The 23,009-nt window shown below is 35.0% G+C and overlaps 3 protein-coding genes and 1 long non-coding RNA gene across 6 annotated transcripts in view; 2 read left to right on the top strand and 2 right to left on the bottom strand.

The window, feature by feature from the left end:
- LOC133532041 (uncharacterized) overlaps nt 1-23,009 on the top strand; it is a 331,954-nt gene that overhangs the window by 250,251 nt on the left and 58,694 nt on the right. The window lies entirely within an intron of this gene.
- On the bottom strand, nt 1,605-3,484 carry LOC133532219 (uncharacterized). The gene is made up of 2 exons (XM_061870789.1): nt 3,323-3,484; nt 1,605-2,469 (listed from the first exon to the last, which is right to left on the bottom strand). Exons 1-2 carry the CDS (start codon nt 3,371-3,373, stop codon nt 1,651-1,653), a joined length of 870 nt encoding a protein of 289 aa, XP_061726773.1. The 5' UTR covers nt 3,374-3,484; the 3' UTR covers nt 1,605-1,650.
- On the top strand, nt 3,958-15,151 carry LOC133531974 (uncharacterized). Of its 2 annotated transcripts, XM_061870429.1 has the most exons (7): nt 3,997-4,059; nt 4,296-4,337; nt 4,888-4,923; nt 12,159-12,194; nt 13,102-13,164; nt 13,527-13,616; nt 14,102-15,151. In XM_061870429.1, exons 1-7 carry the CDS (start codon nt 4,012-4,014, stop codon nt 14,864-14,866), a joined length of 1,080 nt encoding a protein of 359 aa, XP_061726413.1. In that variant the 5' UTR covers nt 3,997-4,011; the 3' UTR covers nt 14,867-15,151. The 2 variants fall into 2 exon arrangements, with proteins under 2 accessions (XP_061726414.1, XP_061726413.1); XM_061870430.1 differs by lacking the exon at nt 4,888-4,923 and having other exon boundaries at nt 3,958-4,059.
- On the bottom strand, nt 19,591-20,900 carry LOC133532262 (uncharacterized). Its single transcript, XM_061870853.1, has 2 exons — nt 20,749-20,900; nt 19,591-20,245 (listed from the first exon to the last, which is right to left on the bottom strand). The coding sequence occupies exons 1-2, from the start codon at nt 20,788-20,790 to the stop codon at nt 19,634-19,636; spliced, it is 654 nt and encodes a 217-aa protein (XP_061726837.1). The 5' UTR covers nt 20,791-20,900; the 3' UTR covers nt 19,591-19,633.

The following is a 23,009-nucleotide window of genomic DNA, read 5'->3' as shown; positions in this document are numbered from 1 at the left end:
ATGGTCTTACTCTCGGGTAATATTATTTCATTATTTTTACCCTGTCCATTTCAGCTGGGTATTTGGGGACCAGCGATACAAATATTTAAAACCTATCTTTAAACCAGTGTACCGATTTTATGAGTGTTGTGTGTGTCGTTCGTTAGACAATAAACATCAGTGTTGGCCGAAACGTTAATGCCATTAACCATTACAAATTGAATCGTAAATTGTAACCGTCCGTTACTATTTACGGTTCAATTTGTAATGTTTAATGGTCAATTGCAATTAACCAACGATTATGGGGGGGGGGGGGGGGATTTGGGTTCAGCAACGCGCATGTAACTCCTCTGGAGTTGCAGGCGTACATAGGCTACGGAGACTGCTTACCATCAGGCGGGCCGTATGCTTGTTTGCCATCGACGTAGTGTAACGTTCGGCCAACAGTGATCAACATGAACACCAGTTTCAATTTATTTGTCTACCTCGAACATTTTTATAAACTATTTTCGTCCAGTTTAGCACATTCACCGCTGAGCTACGGTCGTAGCGCTACGTCGTAGCTGATAGCATGATTTTCCCGGTAGGTAGCGGAAATGCTTCGTAGAGGCAAAACAACAACGTGTCGATTTGTTAGACCTGTACCCCAAAAGCATAAAATTGTTGTAGTAATTCACCGAATCGCATTTCACCTTGAATGAAAAAGATATCACTAGATTTTTTTACTTGACGCACTTTTTCCCGTAGCCTTTGACATTAGTATAATTAATTTGTAGTATTTAATTTTTCGTGTAGTATGTTACCGAAGAGGCATTTCGCCGCGATCGACGTTTGTTTGGGACTCTATTTAACTTGATACGTTAATTTGATGCTTGCACTAAAATTAAGTGTTTTTTTTAAACACGTTTTGTACTTGTAGGATTAAGCCTCAAGTGCTATCAAACTCATTAAAATTTTATCTATGTGACGTTGACGTTGCGTTGAATCACGTCGCCAATACAATATCGAGGTGAAATGCGACTAAAGTAATAAACGATTGAGTCACAACGCGATGTTTAAATGTACGATCGAGGTGAAATGCGACTAAAACTTATAGCCACTAGAAAAAAAAACTATTGAGACACAATGCGAAAATTAAATATGAGATCGAGGTGAAATGCGGTTCGGTGAATTACTACAACAATTTTATGCTTTTGGGGTACAGGTCTAACAAATCAACGTGTCGTGATTAGCGTTGAATGGGTTAATGTCACCCATACATCCTGTCACCTATATACACATTTTGATATAACGGATAAGATAAAAATTACTGAAATAATAAATAAATAAATATTATATAGGGACATTCTTACACAAATTGACTAAGTCCCACGGTAATCTCAAAAAGGGTTGTGTTGTAGATAGTTAGACAACGATATATATATAATTTACCTATAAATACTTAAATTCATAGAAAACATCCATGACTCATGAACGTGGCTCGTCGGTATCATACTATAGATTGGATCACTACACACTAGGCCAGACCGCGCAATAATATCGCGTGTTGGACAGGTTTAAATCACAAAAATATGTGTACAAAATGCAGGAGATCGCTTGTATTGTTACAAATAAAACACCACATATATTTTTAATAATTTAATAATTAAATAAATAGAATATACATAACTTTTAAAACATACCAAACAAGTCCTTACTAGTATTATCATAAGCCACTAAAGAATTATACGGCGATTGAAAATCAGCTTTTAGATTTTGAGGTCCGTATTGCGCGAAGACGTCTTTCCCTGGTTGAGGTCCTGAAGCTATAACTTCATAAGGGGACATGAGGCTGTGATGATTCCTTGAACCAGGGGGCACAGGGGCTCCCATTAAAGATGGTAATGGAGGCTCAACGAAACCTGAAGAACCAAGGAATTTAGAATTAGGAGGGGAGTATGGAGCTGGATCTTGAGGTTCTGGGTAGTAGTTTTGAGGTGTTGGGTATGGAGGGCTTGTGACTTCTTGAGGAGGTGGAGGATTTTGAGGGTATGGAGGAGTTTGAGGTGGATCTATGGGAACATGTGTTTTTGGAGTGTCCTGCTCCGGGTGCAATAGATTATTTAATATTAACAAATGTAAAGCTATAGCCAAGTTGTTCATAACTGTTGGATCTATTAAATTGCTTGGTGGCGTAGGTTTGAAGTTTGGAGAGGGGAACGCTAGATTCATTGGGGGAGATAAAGGCATTACTGGGGGTACATTTGTAAAAGGTAGGGGTAAATTCATTTGTGGTGAAGACATTTGCATCATAGGGGGAGGGACGTTGGGGAGATTAAAAGGGAGAGGTAGATTTGAGTAATTTGGTATATAGTTATTAACGAGGGAGGAAAAGGTAGGGTTGGGGGGGTATGGCATTGGTACACCCGGTATGGTGGAGACGGTTGGACGGGCGGGTGCCATGTTTCCCATTTGGATGTACTTTGTAGCTGGCATTTGGGCGGTTACTGTCTGTAAACAAGTATGAAAAAAAATCTTTAAAAAAAAACATATTTCTAATACTAAATTTATGGTGATTTATGAAATTTAGCATTTTTTGTGAAGTGAACGCCAACATTAGTGGGATTTTTTTATCAACGCTAATTTTAAAAGAAACATTGGCTATTAGTCGTAATAATTACATTGTTTGTTATAATTTATTACGTCATACATTTTAGTCTTCTGAGAAAAAATGTTTCGGAATACTTTATTTATGCATACGCATTATAAAATATTTTTGATTTCTTTCGATATATTTATGTTGATATTAATATTTTTATTTTATGTAATGTGATATTATTATAATCATATGTCCCATGGTCACAATAAACAAATTTTATTTTGAAATATGTAATATTTTGAAAAGTCGCGGTACTTATAAAATATGATTATGCAAATAAGCATATTGTGACCTTGAATAAATATGCAACTCGATAAAAACACTAGAGAACAATTAATGAATAATAAATAAGGGACACTGAAAAATAATATTAATCTTACGTGTTATATTTAATATTTTTATTTTATTTTATGTTATAGTGCTACTATACCTAAAATTGTACACTTTTGTATACCCATATTCAGAAAATAAATAAATACAAATACAAAACTTAACAATGTAAAATAGTGCTTTAGGCAAATACCACACCATCACCGCATCCGGCGAAGACCAATAGGGCTATGATGGTCGGCTCTTTATCATTTGTCACCATGCCTGTCACGTTCTAACAAGTACAAGTGACGGGCATAGTGACAGGTGATAAAAATGGAACCATGATGCCACCGCTGTGTGTTAACCGTCTTAAGTTGATTTTAAATGATTTACCTTGATAAGAAACCATTGTAGAAGACATTTACTTAGAAAACCGAGAGTCATTGTGACTCTGACAAAAAAAATAAAATGATTATTTATTATCGTGTTACCGTTTCATATAGAATTTCTTATCGATAAATATGAAATTTGATTTGATTTTTATTTATCAAATCGAACATTGCTTTATTATGTCATTGGGCATAATAGGCTAGTTTGTGCAATAGTTAATCAATAATAGTAAAATTATGACATAACTATAAAAACATTAAAACATTGATAAGTACAATCTACTTTTTCATTAATATTATAACACGTTAATGATGGTTTTTTTTAAAATGTGAAACACAAATAGGACCTATTTATTTCTTAAAAAATAATGCGTCTCCAATGCACTCATATCACTTATTATCTATAAATGAATATGTTTTAATATTCGAAATATAGATATAATTATACGCTAAAACATTGCGAAAATTGACATACTCAACAAATCTAGTGATATATATTAAAAAAGATATAAAAATCAATGCAATAATATTGCATTATTTTCTAAGTATCTAAATATCACTTATCGTAACCTAATATCACAAATATTTTATCATAATTTTGCAATCCATAATTATGTCACTGTAACATTGCACTAAATGTACGAATGTATAAAAGGACGTGGCATGGCGCTCTTGTATCTTTTTAAAGCAAAAATGGCGGGGAAAGTAGTGTTTTTGGCGCTTGCGTTATCAATTTGCAAGGTATTTTTTTATTTATCTTCTAATTCTGGAACACTACAGTAATCGCTTATATGAAGGATTTAAAAGTTAAAAAAGTTTGTAACTTGATAAGAAATTAGTGTTAGCGATTTTACTGATAAAAAAAAAAATATTGTAATATAATTACAGTATTCAAGTTATTTAAGTGTAATGTTGTTAGAAGGCAATAATAAAAACATATATAAAAAAAACTCATTACATTTATTTTTATTTTTTAGGTCAAATCACAATCAATTGGCTGCTGTTCGCCGTCATCAAACGTAATTATTCATTTTATTTATTCAAAATCTCATATTGTTTTGGCCAAAAGGCATTATTTTCCAGAATTTTTTTTTATAAGGTCAATGTGGGGAAAACGTTAGTTTAACTTCTACTTTTAGGCACAAATTCCATATCTGATATCTAAATACCTACTTAGATAATACATATTAAGGTCTTTTTTCACATCACCAATTCGGAAAAGGGCTTTTTCTTCCCTGCTAGGAGGGAACAAAGAAACATTTTTCTGTTCTAGGACACTATTTTTATATTTTTTTGCATACTTTTTTTAGCTTAAATAATATTTTTAAGCATCAAAATTTCCTCATAGGTAATATGAAAAGCAGTATGTAATTTCATCTTAGGCGTAACACAGTTGAATCCCTCACTAGTCTCACTACGCTCAAAATTATATTCTAGAATCTTGAGAGTAGTGAGTAGCGATTATAAAATCCTTCGCATCGTTCAGGATTAATTGTACGCTCTCACCGTAAATATGTCATTTCGCTCCCTTGTGACACAATCTACTATTATTTTATATTTTGTTAACAGAGCAAATCGTCATGCGGACCATCGCAATCACAGACGGTAAATAAAATCGATAATAACTTTAATTTAACAATTAAATTCTATAAGTTTAACATAATTCACAACCTTTTTAGGGTTCCGTGCCAAAAAGGTACAAAAGGAACCCTTATGGTGCGATTCTGTCCGTCTATCTGTCTGTCACATCGCTAAATATCTCGAGAACCACTTAAGCTATCGATTTGAAATTTGGAATAGCATGCTAACCCAGACACATTGAAAGTATTTTTTTTTAATGACTATGGGAAATGCCCAATATAAAGGGGGGGCAAAATTTCAAAGTCTAGTGACTAGATTAATAGACCAATAGTGGGACCGGATTTTTGCCCTATAAGTTTCGATAATTCTAAAGAGTGAAAAGTAATGTTTATCTGGTATGGGACATATTTTCAAGCATATTTGTAATATATGAAGAAAATTTAGAACGAGCGTTAGATATAAATAATGTATTTATGTATTTTTATTGATGAATTTTGAATATTGAATTAAAGTACAAAATTTAAGCATCGTCTTTTATAATATGTATGAGGCTTTATGCTATCAAATTTTTAGAAAAAAAATCAACGTGCTACTTTGTCAAACTCAAATTAGCTTATTATTTTGTCAATATTGAATTAAAGTTTGAAAAATCCACAATATCATATCTAAATTCTTAAGTTAATAGGCAAGGCAAAAAATTAGAAGAATAGGATATGTGCTTTACAATTAATATGCGTTTTTTGTCCTGTAAGATCTAATATTGAATTAAAGTCCGTTGAGATAAGTCTATTACTATAAAATAATATATGCAGCCATTTTATGGAAAGTAAGAAATATCTGTGTGTAGCTTGCATTGTAATAGTAAAATCAACTTAAAAAGGCGCGAAATTCATAACCACGCCGCGCTGGTCCGTCAACATGTCGGCTCGGCGCGCGGGAGCCTATCGTAGCCGACCTAGTGAGCGATAGATACCTCACCCCGCCCGCGCCCCCCGCTCAGCTTCGCAAGCGCTGTTTGTCTTTTCTTTCAAATCATTCATTTGTTTGTTTATCGTGCACATAAATTAGATGCGGACATTACATGAATTTAATTATAGAATAAAAGTTATTATGACTTCAAAATGAGTGAAAAATGTTTGATATGTGTACTGTACTGACTTAGTAACAGAGAAAAACGAGGAATTGAGCAGCTAATAACTGCGAGCAAATAATCTTTCTTGGTGATGGGAAAGTTAAATATTTCTACGGGAAGGAGGAACTACGTTTCCATAAAAAGTGTAGATTATACATTGAGTCGAAGGCTATACCGGCGTACAAAAGACTAATGGAGGTGGCATCAGAGGGCTTACCGCGAACCACGTTCGACGTGTTGCCTCCCTGTCATACTTACGTACGAATTTACAAGTGCGACAGAGAGGTAACACGTCGAACGTGGTTCGCGATAGGCCCTCAAATGTACAGCCAAGTGACGATGATGAAAATTACATTTTCAAAACTTTTGTCTTTTGTTACCATTGTGTTAGCCGCCTGTACTTACTTTCAACATATATTAGTAGTTTATGTTACTGCTACATAATAAAAGGCATTAAAATACACGAGTGTGGGCTTAGGAAACGAACGAAGTGAGTTTCTTAAAAAGATCACACGAGTGTTTTAATGCCTAATTATCTTATACCTTTAAACGAGCAATTCTTGTATATATGTATTTCCGGGATCTCGGAAACGGCTCTAACGATTTTGCTGAAATTTGGTATATGGCGGTTTTTGGGGGTAAACAATCGATCTAGATTAGTCTTATGTTTGGGAAAACGCGTGTTTTCGAGTTTTGATGCGTTTTTCTTTCGACGCAGAATATGGTCGCTAATTTCGTGTTGCCGGCCACTGTCCGTCTGGTCCAGCGGGTTAAGACGCGGACTGCTAAACGAGTGTTACGGGTTCGAATCTCGCCTGGTGACTAACTTTTGTTTTTTTTTTATATGTTCAATTTTATACATAATTTTTTAATTTTTATTGTTTTAGACAAATTTAATTTAGTAAAAGAATGTAGTTAAGATTATCACCTATACACCACCATATTACAATAAATAGTTATAACCGAGCAAAGCTCGGTCGCCCAGGTACTGTATAGTTATTGCAGGTAGTTCGCAATCACATTTTTAGCACAGGCATTATAAGAGAGGTATGGGCATTGTAAATGTCATCTGGCTCTGTGTGGTAGGGCACAGCACAGCGGATGTCATTCCAGATCTAGAGCAGAACCCAACTGGGGAAGTACCTCCACCTTACAGAAAATCGCAGCCAAATAACACTAGACCCTACTCATAGTGTTGTGTTCCTGCCGGTGAGTAAGGTTGCCAGAGCTCAACGAGGGGTGGGAGGGTGTTAGGGTCGGCAACGCGCATGTAACTCCTCTGGAGTTGCAGGCGTACATAGGCTACGGAGACTGCTTACCATCAGGCAGGCCGTATGCTTGTTTGCCACCGACATAGTATAAAAAAAAAAAAAAAAAAACACACAATTAAAATATTTCATACGACATGTGCTAATTATTTGTCTCAGTGTAAACAAAAATATATCATAATTATGATATCAATTTTCAAATTCAAAATGGCGGACATGTTTTATAACTTATTTTAAGAAATTATGAGTATTTTAAGACTTTAAAAAGCAAGAAATTGTTTCTTGCTTCTGTTTGTATATGTATCATGTAGTATTTGATGTTTTCATTATTTTTGAAAGTTCTCAGGGTGCCGATTACGAAAATGACATCCATTATGGAACCCAAGATGGCGGACATTCATTTTTCTTAAAAATCGGTATGGGTGTCATCTCCGAGGTTCTTCGAGGTTCCGATTACGAAAATGACGTCCATTTTGCAATCCAAGATGGCGAACATTATTTTTTCTTAAAAATCGATATGGGTGTCATCTCCGAGGTTCCTCGGGGATCCGATTACGAAAATGACGTTCATTTTGAAATCCAAGATGGCGGAAATTATTTTTTCTTAAGTCGATATGGGTGGCATATCCGAGGTTCCTCGGGATTCCGATTACGAAAATGACGTCTATTTTGAAATCCAAGATGGCGGACATTAATTTTTCTTAAAAATCGATATGGGTGTCATCTCCGAGGTTCCTCGGGGTTCCGATTACGAAAATGACGTTCATTTTGAAATCCAAGATGGCGGACATTAATTTTTCTTAAAAATCGATATGGGTGTCATCTCCGAGGTTCCTCGGGGACCCGATTACGAAAATGACGTTCATTTTGAAATCCAAGATGGCGGAAATTATTTTTTCTTAAAAGTCGATATGGGTGTCATATCCGAGGTTCCTCGGGATTCCGATTACGAAAATGACGTCTATTTTGAAATCCAAGATGGCGGACATTAATTTTTCTTAAAAATCGATATGGGTGTCATCTCCGAGGTTCCTCGGGGTTCCAATTACAAAAATGACGTCAATTTTGGCGGTTCTTGTTGGTGCAGATTTCAAAAATAGAGACCATTTTAGAATTAAAGGTGGTTGATATCACGGCTACACACATCGACACCCATTTCAAAAAGTAGCGTCCGCCATATTTATTTTCAAAATAGATGCCATTTTTGAAATCCACACCCCTAAAAACCCAGAAAACAACACCCATGACGACTTTTTCAAAAAAGTGACGTCCGCCATCTTTATTTCCAAAATGGACGTCATTTGTAAAATTAGTACACATACATCATACAACATGAAAACTAAAAACATTTCCATCCTCTTTTGGGCAGTTGTGTAAGTCTGTGATAACCCTAGGTAGGTACGGAGACCTTGAGCGGTGTCGGCATTTACGCAAACATCATAGGCGTCGGCCCACTGTTACTTTTTACACTGTGCTTTTAGTGTGTAAACGAAAACGTCACATGATATATCAAAAGAAAAGTTATTTTATCTTATACCTTTAAACGAGCAATTCTTGTATATATTTCTGTAAAAAAAAAAAAGCGCTGGTGGCCTAGCGGTAAGAGCGTGCGACTTGCAATCCGGAGGTCGCGGGTTCAAACCCCGGCTCGTACCAATGAGTTTTTCGGAACTTAAGTACGAAATATCATTTGATATTTACCAGTCGCTTTTCGGTGAAGGAAAACATCGTGAGGAAACCGGACTAATCCTAACAAGGCCTAGTTTACCCTCTGGGTTGGAAGGTCAGATGGCAGTCGCTTTCGTAAAAATTAGTGCCTACGCCAAATCTTGGGATTAGTTGTCAAGCGGACCCCAGGCTCCCATGAGCCGTGGCAAAATGCCGGGACAACGCGAGGAAGAAGAAGATACCTATATATTTCTGTGATCTCGGAAACGGCTCTAACGATTTCGCTGAAATTTGGTATATAGGGGTTTTTGGGGGTATACAATCTATCTAGATTAGTCTTATGTTTGGGAAAACGCGTGTTTTCGAGTTTTCATGCGTTTTTCTTTCGACGCAGAATATGGTCACTAATTTCGTGTTGCCGGCCAGTGTCCGTCTGGTCCACCGGGTTAAGACGCGGACTGCTAAACGAGTGTTACGGGTTCGAATCTCGCCCGGTGACTAACTTTTGTTGTTTTTTATATGTTCAAGTTTATATATAATTTTTTAATTTTTATTGTTTTACACAAGTTTAATTTAGTAAAAAAAAAGACCTATGTAATAAGAGAAATCGACAATAGATGGCGTTACTCTGTGACAAGTGCTGTAAGGTTAAAATCGATTGTAAATAGTAATAATTGTCAGTTCACATTTTACTTTTTAAGTTTATGTAGATTATCACCACCATATTACAATAAGTAGTTATAACCGAGCAAAGCTCGGTCGCCCAGGTACTACATATATTACTAACTGTACTAGGTTGCCTTTTTAACAAGTTGGTCCAGTCCATGGTTGCCTACATTTTATATAAAAATCGGTTAATCTAGGCGACCATTAACTGGACCAACTTTTTTAATACGGCAACTTTCAAATAAGCTTTCATTTGGTATATCATAATCATACGATGAAATAACAAACAAAAAAACTATCCGTACGCAATCTTACAAGGCAACCTACTTGAAATGTATCACTGTGAATTTTGTCTTACATTTATTTCTTATCAGAAATAAATAACATGAGTGTGCATATACCTTATAACGTATTTCTATATAACTATCGGTTATCAATATTAGCATTAGCGGTTAACAACAACATTCCCCTTAAAACAAATAACTATCGCGAGGAAAATACCAAGTCCAAACATCTGAAAAAAATCGGGAAATCAAAGCTGCAACTGGCTTTTAAAATGGTACAAGGAAGGGTGGTCATCTGTATGAGAATGTGTTTTTTTTGTCTCTATTTGACCCAATGGTTGACTGGTAGAGAATGCCTTTGGGCATTAAGTCCGCCATTTGTGTTTTTTTTTGTTTGTGCAATAAAGTTTAAATAAATAAATAATATTCATGTAACGCGATAACGAATTCTACGTGAACGAAACCGCGGGCAATACCTATTATAGTAACAACAAAATAACAATTTTCTATTGCTATTAATTTAAAACACGCTTTAGGATTTTTTTTGATGGACCGTAAACGCAGTCAAGGGCACCCCGCTCCCCACTACCGTTGTTCGCTGCCTCCTGCCACAGCGCGCGGCGCGCGCAAACTTGCCGCGCGTTTGAAACTTAACGTATTTATATAAGCAAGGAATGCATACATATCAGTAATGAGTGTCGCCGTGATTTTATATTTCTAAATTTTTGTTTAGTAACTGAGATCATTGTTGATGATCGATTATTATTAACTCTACAAACTTTAATTCAATATTAGCTATACTGCTTAACCTGAAATCAATATCTAGACAAGCACATTGTCTACATGTCTAACTTTTTACTAGAATACTAAGTTGATCGATAATATCGTAATTTTGCAATATCAGCAACTCTAATTCTATATTTACAAAATAACTCGTGTTTTTACGTTTACCAGAAAGCAGCTGTTCCAGATTTCTAAAAACTGAAAATTGTACATAAATTGAAGTGTTATTCGATATGCTAAAGTTTTCTGTAACTTTAATTCTATATTTACTTAGTTATTAGCAAAAATTAAAATATTTAAATATAACCGAAAGCTCAACCTTATAATTTCTAACTTTTTACCAAAGTATTATTTAACATACTCCCAATGACATATCAAAAAAGAAAAAACTTTAATATTATCGAAACCCATTTTTGTTCAACCGCTGGTCTATAAGTGTGTCAAGGGTATTAATTGAAAGAGCAAAAATTGACCATTTTAAAACAATTTTTTTGTAGTGGAAAAACATTGATTTATGAAGGATAATGTGATAAAAAATACCACCTCCCCCCACCCTTCTTTATCTCCGTAATGTACCGAAGTAAAATTATGTTTTTTTTTACATAATATTCATATTACTGTAAATTTTACAGGAAAAATATAATCAGACCTCAATCTTGATAACTTTTTTTAATTAATAAAAACCATTCTCGAATTTAGTTTACGTGATAGAGAATTATCGTCGAAAAACCAACATACGTACGGGGCACAAAATAGTTAGACAATTTGCGGCTAGATGGCGCTGTACACAATTATAATTAGTACCTCTGATCAAAAGTCTTTCGCATTTATAATTCAAAGTTTGTACGGAACCGTCGATGTGCGAGTAAAACGAACTCGCACTTGACCGGTTTTTTTTAACTTGCAACGTACCTATTATATGTGGGTCAAATCTTGCAAGACAAATTTGACCCACTTCCCGATTCCCGATAAAGTTGAAAATTTGCATACATATGTACGCCAGTTAACCATCAAGCAGATCTGATAATGGAGACAGGAGGTGGCCATAGGAACTTTGTGATAAAACAACGCAACCTAATTATGTTTGGGGTTTTTAGAACTGGCTGGCTGAGTATTATGTAGAAAGAAAAAGAAGAAGAAAAAGAATGTAGAGTAGTATGTGGAAAGAAAAGTATAGTCAGCGATAAAAGCTCGTGTCAATTTTTTTTCAAAAACCTTATTATTTGTAAGGTATATCTCAGTATCAGAATCTGATTTTTATTTGCTAAAACGTGGAACAAAAAGGGCATTCATATTTGAAAAAGGAATCAAATGTTTCGCCACAAAGACATGCATGCAAATATTTAAGTGTCATGTGTATCAATTGTATATGAAAGTAAAGTATGAATACAAGCGTTTTTTGCACTTGACATAATTAAGTTTGTCATACATTTGTTTCTCATAATTATTTTCCCCCAGATTAATGGACTAAAAGCATCACCGCAGCTCCAGTTTGTAAGTATAAAATATATTGTATATTTATATACAATAGTTTATTTGTCTATTTAGTGAAGCATATTATACTTATCAATATTTGTTATATGTAGTTAGATAACGTACATATTTTAGGCCCAATAATATCAACTCTTTTTAGCGATAAAACCGCCTGGTATTATTATTATTATTATATTTATTATAGACCACATAATGGTCCACATAATTGTTAGTTTTGAACTTAATCTACATGTTAGTTTACTAACGCTAATAATAAATTAATAAAAGTGATTTAGTCCTCTGGCTCATTTTGCACATAAGAGGACAATCAAACTTATTGGCTATCATGCTTAAAATGCTGTTGCCACTCCCGCGCACCCTGTCAAGCAGTGAGGCAGTTTTCTTGCGCCAGACGGCATCGAAGCCATCTGTGCGCGCCTCCGCAAACATGGAAGACGCGCTGCAGAACCGCGGGAGTCTCAACAGCATCCTAAACGCATATTATTACCTGTTTCCATTTTCCTTTAAAATTTATTTATAGTTTTACATGTAAGTAAAATGTATAATTATTGGTACAATAAAGAATAATTACTTACTTACTCTTTGAAATTACCTTCAACTTAGAGCATCACCGGTTTCCGACACGGCAAAGAGAGGAGCCCAAGCCATATCTTACCGTACAAATCGTTCTGCCATTCTTTGCGGAGGGAAACATGCACACAATCGCACTTCTCACTCATGACATACTGATGATGTACTGACGACTTAAATACATACAAAAATTACACATGTCAAAGACAAATCTTGCACACCTCGATCTCTTTTCGGCAGAGGGGAAATAGTGCGAATGCCGACTTCCCGGTGTTGCTCGAAGTTCTTCAATGATTATAATGATGATTATTTTTTAATTTTTTTTTTTATGTTCTAGGTACCAGGGCAAAATTTTAACCTTCAAGCTATACCCTTTTCACAATTAATGCCACAGTCACAGGTAAGTTATCAATAACAGCAATTCTGATAATTAAGTTGATTTTTGTCAATTTAAATGAGTACAGGAGGCCAATTGAAGATAACGAATGACATAAAAATTACAATAAATAACAACCGAAATTCCGGGCTGGCCTAGTCGATAGCTACCCTGTCTATGAAGCCGATGATCCTTTGCATTGGATGGACATTTATTTGTGTGATGAGCACGGATATTTGTTCCTGAGTCATAATTGTTTTCTATTGTATTATACCTACAGCCTTCTTGAGCTTACCGTGGGGCTTAGTCAATTTGTGTGAAAATGCAAATATAGTTCAGGTGATATGTTATGAGATGGGCACGTCAACTTGCAAATTATTTTACAGGGGTCACAATGTCAAGGGTCGAATCTACAGAAGGCTCAATCAGTGGTCAGTGCTCCAAAACAAAATATCCAAGTATCTTCTCTACCGCAGGTAAATATAAAGCATCATCTTTTCCTCCTTCCTTTTGTAATTATGTTTTGAATTAAGAACTAAAAAAATCAATCAACTATAGTCGAAGTAAAGAAAATTTGAGGAAATATTAAAGTATGGAGGGTAGAGGTAAGGAAAATTATCTTTTATGGGAGAACTGTTGCAAAAGTGTCCAGCTGGCAGCTGTAAATAAAAGATAGTGTAATTCTTGACGTAGATAAGATAAGATAAGATAATGAACATAGTGGACGTTTTGATACAGTCCACGTTTTGACACAGTGAACGTTTTAAGACAGTGGACACTGTAGACCCAAAGGAAGTTGCCAACCTTATCATAAAATTCTTAATCTCGTGTCCAATAATTAAGTTCCTATTATTCACAAATCGATAATCAATGTTACCTCGCGATTCAAAGCAACCCTAGTTTACACTACTGCTTGTAAATGACATTGGTAAAACGCTACAAGAACTTTTTTTTGTTTCAGATTTCATCATCTTACGTCCAACCCTCCAATGTACAATCCTCTCAACCCTGCCCTCAAGTCATCACCACCCCAGTATCCGCCATCACCATCCCCCCCACGGCTTGTACTACCGTCATCGACTGCTCTCTGTCCAACGCCTTAGCCAACGCTTTACAAATGATGATCGCCAACGACTTTATCAACTCCGCTATCAGCAATAACATCATCAATCAGGACAGTCTCTCCATACCTGTCGTGGAAACCTCCGTACCTAGTGTTGACCTTAATTCTTTCATTAGGAACCTTAACGCTAACCAGCTAAGCGGGGTTGAAAGTCAGACTGCTGTTCCGTTTTATGAACCTGAACAAACAAACGATGGCTATGACTGGGAACGACTGCTAAGTTATTTAAACGAAGACAAAAAGAAGGAACCTGAACCAGAAAATAAATACGATGCTTTCTTTAAGTATTTAAGAGAAAAGGGTCAAACTGCTGATCAGATCACAAGACAGCAGCCAGAAGTTCCAAGCTTCACGCCATCTGTTCAAAACCAAGATGACAATGGTATTCTGCAGGCTTTAGCAGCATATTTTGGCAATAATAATAGTGATACAAGCCCAAGATATGGAAACGCAGCTGAAGTTGTGTTTCCAGAAGAGATTCCAGCGCAGTTGATCTGTAATTATGGATATATGCCAACAACAGTGCCGGTTGTTAGCTTCTCTGTTCAACCACTAGATCCTAATTGTAATTTTGTCGTTGGTGCTGGTGGTCAAACTTATTAGTTAAAGCAAGTACTCTTCAAGAGGCATGCGTTGTTTTTAAGTTGTTGGAATTTAGACATTATTACAATCAATCAAATTTAAAATTTAAATGACGTAATCGGTCGGGAGCCGACGGCCTACCTGTTAACATGTCGAATAGGGAACACTTTTTGATCAATGAAGATCTTACTCTAAACTTTTTTTCTGCTACCAAATAATTGCTCACTCATCTCTACATACGTTGTTTATTTCTCGATTCTTTTTTGAGCGATACTTAATAAAAAAATATATAATTTGTGCGTCTGACATGCTATGTTTTATTTCATAATATTTTTGTGACTTGAATCTAAATGATTTTTAAATGATTTCACACAAAGAAATCCGACAAATCGAAGAAGCCATGACCTAAATATATCACATGTTAATTTTAAGAGATATTATTGATAATGTAAGGCTAGTTAATAGGTTTATTTTTAATTTATAAGAAATTAAACACATTTTCAACAAAATTCTTTTTTTTTTTACCCAAGACAGTAATTTTTCCACTTTTAAATTTAGTCTAAGCTTAATAGCATCGTTCGCAGACGTTTCTGCTTATTAAAAATTAAAATTCATTTTTATTTATGACAGACATATAAATAATAATAATAATAATAATGATTCGACGATCATTGTCCCGATAGTCGTTTCAGCGAACGGTCTCATAGCGAAGAGTCTCGAACAACACCTTGAGAGACTGTCGCTAGGTGGTTGGATCAAGGGTCAGATGCAGAAGGCGGTGATCTTGAGCACGGCGCGGATAGTGCGGCGGTTCCTCTCTCTGCGGCCCTGACCACCGGCAGCTTGGGCCTTGCCCCGCTGCTGGCGGCACCCTAGGTTAGGTTTTTTTATAATGTGTTTATATTTTTTGTATTGTTTTGTAAGTGTTTTTATATTTTACTTTTATATCCATATTATAAAAAATCCTAATCTAAGACATTAAATGAATAAAGATAATAATAATAAATAATAAATATTATAGGACGTTATACACAAATTGACTAAGTCCCACAGTAAGCTCAATAAGGCTTGTGTTGAGGGTACTTAGACAACGATATATATAATATATAAATATTTATAAATACTTAAATACATAGAACACACCCATGACTCAGGAACAAATATCCATGCTCATCACACGAATAAATGCCCTTACCAGGATTTGAACCCGGGACCATCGGCTTCGTAGGCAGGGTCACTACCCACTAGGCCAAACTGGTCGTCAAATATAATCTACTACACACTCAAATAACAAAAAATATTTGTTAAAATGAAAGTAAGTAGGATTTAGTAATGGCCCTTCACAGTAACCTTCCCTACATAATCAAAGAACCTATAATTTTTTGTCATAAAAATAATTTCACGAAGAATAAAAAGCATATTTAACGATGATTCCCGCTACAACGTTCCGGGCCCAGGCCGAGTCTTCCGACACTTCGTTTTCTATGACATCGGTAATCACTTGATGCTTTCTATAGAAAGTTGAAGCGTCGGACGCCTCGACCCGGACGCGGACGGTTCGAATGTGTTATCCTTTAATCTACCCAAACTCCATGAGACGTGCCCAGTCGAAAAGTCTACATCACACTCGCGGTGTCAAAATTTCGCACAGATATTTTTGATACGCAATACTGATACGTTGTGCGTACTTGTGTAGTCACTAGCGTCACTAGTTACGACTACGACGCTTCGCGATTTCTTCAAAAAACTTGTGCCATCTGAGACCCCATGGAACTAGAGTTTATTTGTTTTACTGTTGGATCTCATAGAGACTTTATGCCCTCTCCTAATGAAATAGTCCAAAAGGCATAAGCACCTATCATACAGATATTTTTTCTTGCTTACATTTACCCCATATATTTAATATTATGAGTACAAGTGGTACCTAAGAAATTTCATTTTAATCCAGGTATACTGAACGAAATCGGCGACAAACTTCGCCCAATCTACATATAGTCCTCCTCATCGTTTTCGATGACGGCGACCCCAAATAAACACATTATGGACGTTGTCTAGCATGAGCCCTAATGTGGCTGGCCAGGCCGAACTTGCTCTTAAATACTCTATTGCACGCGTGACAATAAAGTTGGCCAGCTGCGTTGAACGTGTACACGTAGGAGGGCTTAGGTCTCTCTTTCCGTAACTGGCGTTTTATTTCTACAATCTACATAAGTGATAATCCGCCACAGGGTTTGTCAAAAATGTACAAGATAAAATCCGCAACAAGCTTTGTGGACACTAAATGGGAATATAATTTAAAATAACAGTAAATAAGACAAAAATCGTTCACTAAAATTATATTTAATTTATTAAATACATATTATTATATCATTAAATACATAAATTCAACAGCTTACTATAAGGACTAGACGCAAGTAAATTGCTTCCGATTAAATTAGGCGAAACAAAGCTAGGTGAAATCACGTTAGGCGAAACGATGCTAGGAGAAATAACATTACAACCACAGGGAGAAATGCAACCACAAGATGAAACGCAGTTACAAGCTGAAATGGGGTTGCAGTCATTGCAACCACAATTGGTGTTTTCTAGAAGATTACAAACTATCATGAGTTGAAGGGTGTCAGCAAGGTTCTGACAGGATCTTGGAGTGCAGTCTGTGATGATGGTTGGGGGATTGATTGGTGGAATAATAGGGGACATCAGGGGCTGGATGACCTTTTGACAGAAAGGTTGGCGTATGCATTGTGAAAACACGACCTGAAAAAATAAAATAAAAAATATAAGAGGTGTTATATTAAAAATAGATCTACATTAGAATTTCAGCTTACGGCGATGATTTTTTTAAATGGCAGTATTACAGACTATGTAATAAGCCTTATGGATATAAGTTATTAATGCAAAGTAAACATTATAGTCTATTATAATACATTTTTCATTTCTCATACTGTGAGAGTGGGGAAAAAGACCCTGTTCTAAAAAGTGTGCAGAAAATGACTATACTTTCTAAGTACGTTTTTCCTTTTTTTACGATAAGTAATTAAAATGTTGTTTTTAAATGGATTTGTTGAACAATTTCCATTGCGATAATTAACTCTCCATTCCATAAATAACGATATTTTTACTTAATTTATTAATTGAAAGTCAAGAAATACTAATGAAGTTTATACTTTTCTTAATTCAAATGTATTTTACTTTCCTCGTATTCGTTTTGGAATGAATGAATTGTGTATTTAACTCGGATGAAAGGCAACATTTCAGTCTCGGACTATTCGCGCTCTCACTGTGTTTGAATGCCAAACTACTTCGACAGAAATGGGTGCCTTTCATCCATTGGTTGGTGGTCGGTAGCGTAAGTTATGCTTTAGAAATGGGTGCCTTTCATCCCTTGGTTGGTGGTTGGTAGCGTAAGTTATGCTTTAGAAATGGGTGCCTTTCATCCCTTGGTTGGTGGTTGGTAGCGTAAGTTATGCTTTAGTAGGAATAGTAGGGATGATATATAAAGATATATAGCTTACCTTATACTGTGAGGCCAAAAGACATGACACCATAAAAGCTTTTAATGCCATTATATTTTTGTATAAATTATTAATTTTATTGATCCCTCTTGTTTAACTGTTTCAGCCAAAATAAGTTCAAAATAAACACACGCGGCTGCTTATATTTATTTAAGCTTTATTTTATCAGGTTTATATCTATTAACTAATTTTATCTATTTGCCAATACCTACTTACTATGTGAAATTGGTTTGACTAATAAGCAAGGTCGATTACATTTTGTTGTACTTAATAACAAACGGTATTAAATAAAATAAAGTAATGTGAAATGTGCATGCTTGCAAGAAATCTCAAAATTTCCAAAATTACTGTAAACTTTCGTAAGAAAATTCTCATGTAAGTTTCCACTTAGAAAGTTCCAGTTCAGATTATAATTAATAATTATTATATTATAGGACATTATTACACAAATTGACTAAGTCCCACAGTAAGCTCAATAAGGCTTGTGTTGAGGGTACTTAGACAACGATATATATAAATATTTATAAATACTTAAATACATAGAAAACACCCATGACTCAGGAACAAATATCCATGCTCATCACATGAATAAATGCCCTTACCAGAATTTTGATTTGAACCCGGGACCATCAGCTTCGTAGGCAGGGTCACTACCCACTAGGCCAAACCGGTCATCAGATTAGGAATTATAACTCAATGTCCTTAAATGTTGAGGACAGTTTCATTTAATATTCACGTCACTCATTGAAGTCTATTTTAAGGATCATAGATATCGAAACTAACTGTAACATTTGGCAAATGTGCAGCAAAAACGAGAACACGTCATGGGAACTTCGCAATGTTTTGTTATTCGATGGTTAAAATGGCACCCAATTTATACTCTGTATCTTTAGGTATTTATTTATTTAAATAGTAAGCAAAGAATTTGTACATTTTCGGGTAATTATAACATTTATTGGTTAACCAACCAAATACAAAACCGCCTGGATCTGTGACTGATCGACCTGACTTTAAACCTACATTATTTTATCATGTAATGTTTTCATCTACCCTCAAATGGCTCCATAAGCCATAATTTTGTTTACCTTTTTTAAATACCTAAAGATACAGACTATAATTAAACACCCCTTAATATCTTGTTACGTTGCCTTTCGTAACGCTCTACTGTAATCTTATTAAGATAAATTCTAAGTCAATTAGTATAGTATTTTTGAAAAGAAAATAACACACTTCATTTTATAAATAAGTTTAATACACATAATACTTTCTTACATTACAAAATAATTGGCTTAACAAGCGGTGACATATTTGGACACAATGGTACCGCTAAAGCCGCGCAACTGTACGGAGAACAAACAGGTAATGCTCCTGCAGAGCATCCACACCCACATCCACATTCACATTCACATCCACATCCACATCCACAGCCTTTATTAGAGCATGGGGCAAAAGCCTTAGCCACCCCTGGCAGACCTCCAGGCATATATCCTAATCCGCAGGGTAACTCAGGAGCGAAAGGCGACAGAATCAACTGGTCACAACTCGGTACTAAAGCCGACACACATTCGCAACCGCATTTAGGCACGCAACTCGTACAATCTCTCTTTAAGTTACAAATGCAGTCCCTGTCACCGATTAACTCATATTGCACTAAACCAAAGTCATCATATTCTAGCAAACAAGGCTCAGGTAATGTTTTTATGCAGCATTTTTTCTCAGGCAGGGTATCAGCTATTAGGTCACTGACGATGAAAAGCTGGAGGGTGTCGATCAGAGATTGGACGACGTTGCCATCGACGATGGTAGGGGCGACGGTGGGTAGGACGGTAGGGATGGTGGTAGCCAATTTGTTGGAAGGGCATCTTATACACTGGCTTAATCCCACCTGAAAAATAGGTAGTTATAAAAATAAGGTGGAGACAACTTCATGAAGCTGCACCGACAAGAGCCCTTCTCTTAAAGAAGAAGAAAATTACAACATCGTTTAAACAAAGCAATGAAACGTAAGTCCCTATGTTTTTTTTGTAACTATTACTTGCACGCGTAATAATAAAAATTAATAGCTAATCAAACTATCTTATCTATTTCAATTGAAATAGATAAAATTACCAGCCTTTTAATGAAAATAGGTTTCTTCTCAACTTCTTTTTGCTGCCTATAATTCTTATGCATTAAACAAAAACATCAATATTTCGCAATTAATTTATAGCCAAATATTGAAAAATACCTACGTAAGTACCTAGCTAAAAATTTATGTAGAAATTTAAATAACTTCGTTAACATATTTGCGTAATATACGTTGGTTTTCCATATTTAATGACTGTCTTCAAATATACAAATATTTTCTTTCGTACCTAGGTATAAATAAAATTTCAAAAACACACTTACATTAAAAAATACAGCTACAAAAGCCAAATCTATCCAAACCATTTTAACAGCTTCTTGTATATGAGGTAAATCAACTGACTGCCCTACTTTAAATACTAACTATATTTTATCATTTAGATATTGACAATAACAAGAAATCTTCATGGTATTAGTAACCTAGTTAGGACTTGTGAAATGGATGAATTGCAAGAAAGAAACAGTCACGTATAGATATTATTTCGAGTATAAGTAAGTTTTTAGCATTAGAAAAAAGTTAAGCGATCTTGACGTGTCCTTGTTAAAAAAACACTTTTGAAAATAAATCACAGCAAATGGGACACAATGCTTTTCGTTGTCTTGTTTCGGACCACTCTGTCACACTTGTATTTGTGTTTCTATCAAGTAAATAAAAAAAGTGGAGTGCTTTTCCTTGTATTTCTAGCTAAAGATTATAATTTATATGAGGAAATAAAAAAAATCATACAAAAAACTACACTCCAGCCTATTTTAGATGTAAGCTAGTTATAGTAATCCTCTGTATATATCCATTATATATATATTGTTACGTACACTATATACTTATTATGTATTGCAGACATTGTGTATAGTCGTTAGATTTGTAGCTGGCCCCCAACGGCTTATCCTTTGTCTATTGTTAACTAAAATGGCGCGTGCCACTACCTGCAAAAAAAGGGTTGTATAATTCTAATTGGCACCTGAGCGCGGGGTAGTCCAACGGTTAAGAAACCAGTGTAGGTGTGTTCTCCGATAACGCGCCTTTGTTACGCATATCCAGGGCACATTTTAGACTGGTTCGGTAGCGTTCGACTCGCGGGCACTCAGTAACCGTACAAGAAATCGCGAATTATTTTTCCATCTCTTCATTATGAATCTTATTTTAATTACCATAGAAGTTGTAATTAAATAACCGGTTAAAGTGACCGGGCCCTTTTTTGCAGGTAGCGACACGCGCCGTTTTAGTTAACAATAGACAAAGGATAAGCCGTTGGGGGCCAGCTACAAATCTAACGACTTTACCTATGTGCATTTCATCTTAAAGACAGTGAAGGTCGGTAAGTAGGTACACATATCTATCAAATCTCTTATCAAAAGTAGGTACTAGATCTTATGAAATTCGAAGTAGTTCAATAATTTTATTAAGTATGTGTAACTCGATATGAAGTTACATTAACTTATACTTGGCATTATTGGTAACAACTTTCCAAATTAATTTGATCAACTTTGCGTGTCTTATCTCCGATAGGATATGTAATAAATAAATATTTCTTTGAAATGATTCGAATACCTAACGTTACATAAAATATAATGTTTTGGAAATAATGTAATGTAAAATGCCTAGATAATGTGTTTACGTAAAAGCGTTGTCCCCATTTGATTGAGCATCTACATACCTACTTTTAAACGCCAACTTAAGGGCTCTATAGATTGCATGCAATTTTCTATAAAATGGAGTTCAATAGAAATGACAATTAATGTAAATAATCCAATTTATATTCTGGCACAGCCACTGTGTCAGTAGAACAAGGCGGAATTTTTTTTAAAAATTGGCTAATCTCCTATTTATTTTTTTTTCATTTTCGCTTTTTTCTACTGACAAATTGGGCATGTTTGAGTTAACATTAATTACTTTGTAAGCTCGCAACCTTTTAGGAAAAACGGAGGGGCTACCGCGAAAACCGAAATTCGCAAATTGCGGGGATCTTTCTCTTTAACTACTATACTGAATTTAAACTCTTAGAAACTCTATACATCTCTAAGGATAATTTGATAAAAATCATTTAGTTCTGACATTTAGAGATATTTACACCTCAAAGTAATTTTAGAACCTGTCTGTTTGTGTATTTTATTATTATTATTTTGTTTTTGTTTTTGTTTTTTTTTTGTAATTCGACATTTAGACACTTTATACATCTCTAAGTAATAATAATAGTTTACTTACTTTTTCTTTAAACAATAATACTTTATTTTGCATTAATATTTTCAATTAATTGTATTTATTAAGTTCCATGGTTATAATTTAGTTTAGTTTATAAGTTTTGATACAATATTTATGTTATTTGGTTTACTTGAAATGTGTTAATAAATAAATACACTACATTGTATTTTATAATTGTTGATGATGTGCTTGTTATTGCTTGTATGTTGTAAATTCCATGTTGACGTGTAAGTGCCTTGTGGCCTATTTGCTGAATAAATGTTGCTTAATGTAAAAAATACTTTGTCTCTAATTGCCAAAAATGTGCAGAGTTTGATATTTTTGC

Source organism: Cydia pomonella, chromosome 26 (genome assembly GCF_033807575.1).
Source record: "Cydia pomonella isolate Wapato2018A chromosome 26, ilCydPomo1, whole genome shotgun sequence".
NCBI classification, from domain to species: Eukaryota; Metazoa; Arthropoda; class Insecta; order Lepidoptera; family Tortricidae; genus Cydia; species Cydia pomonella.
Note: the sequence above shows the minus strand (reverse complement) of the source record. Positions and strands in the feature narration are given on the sequence as shown.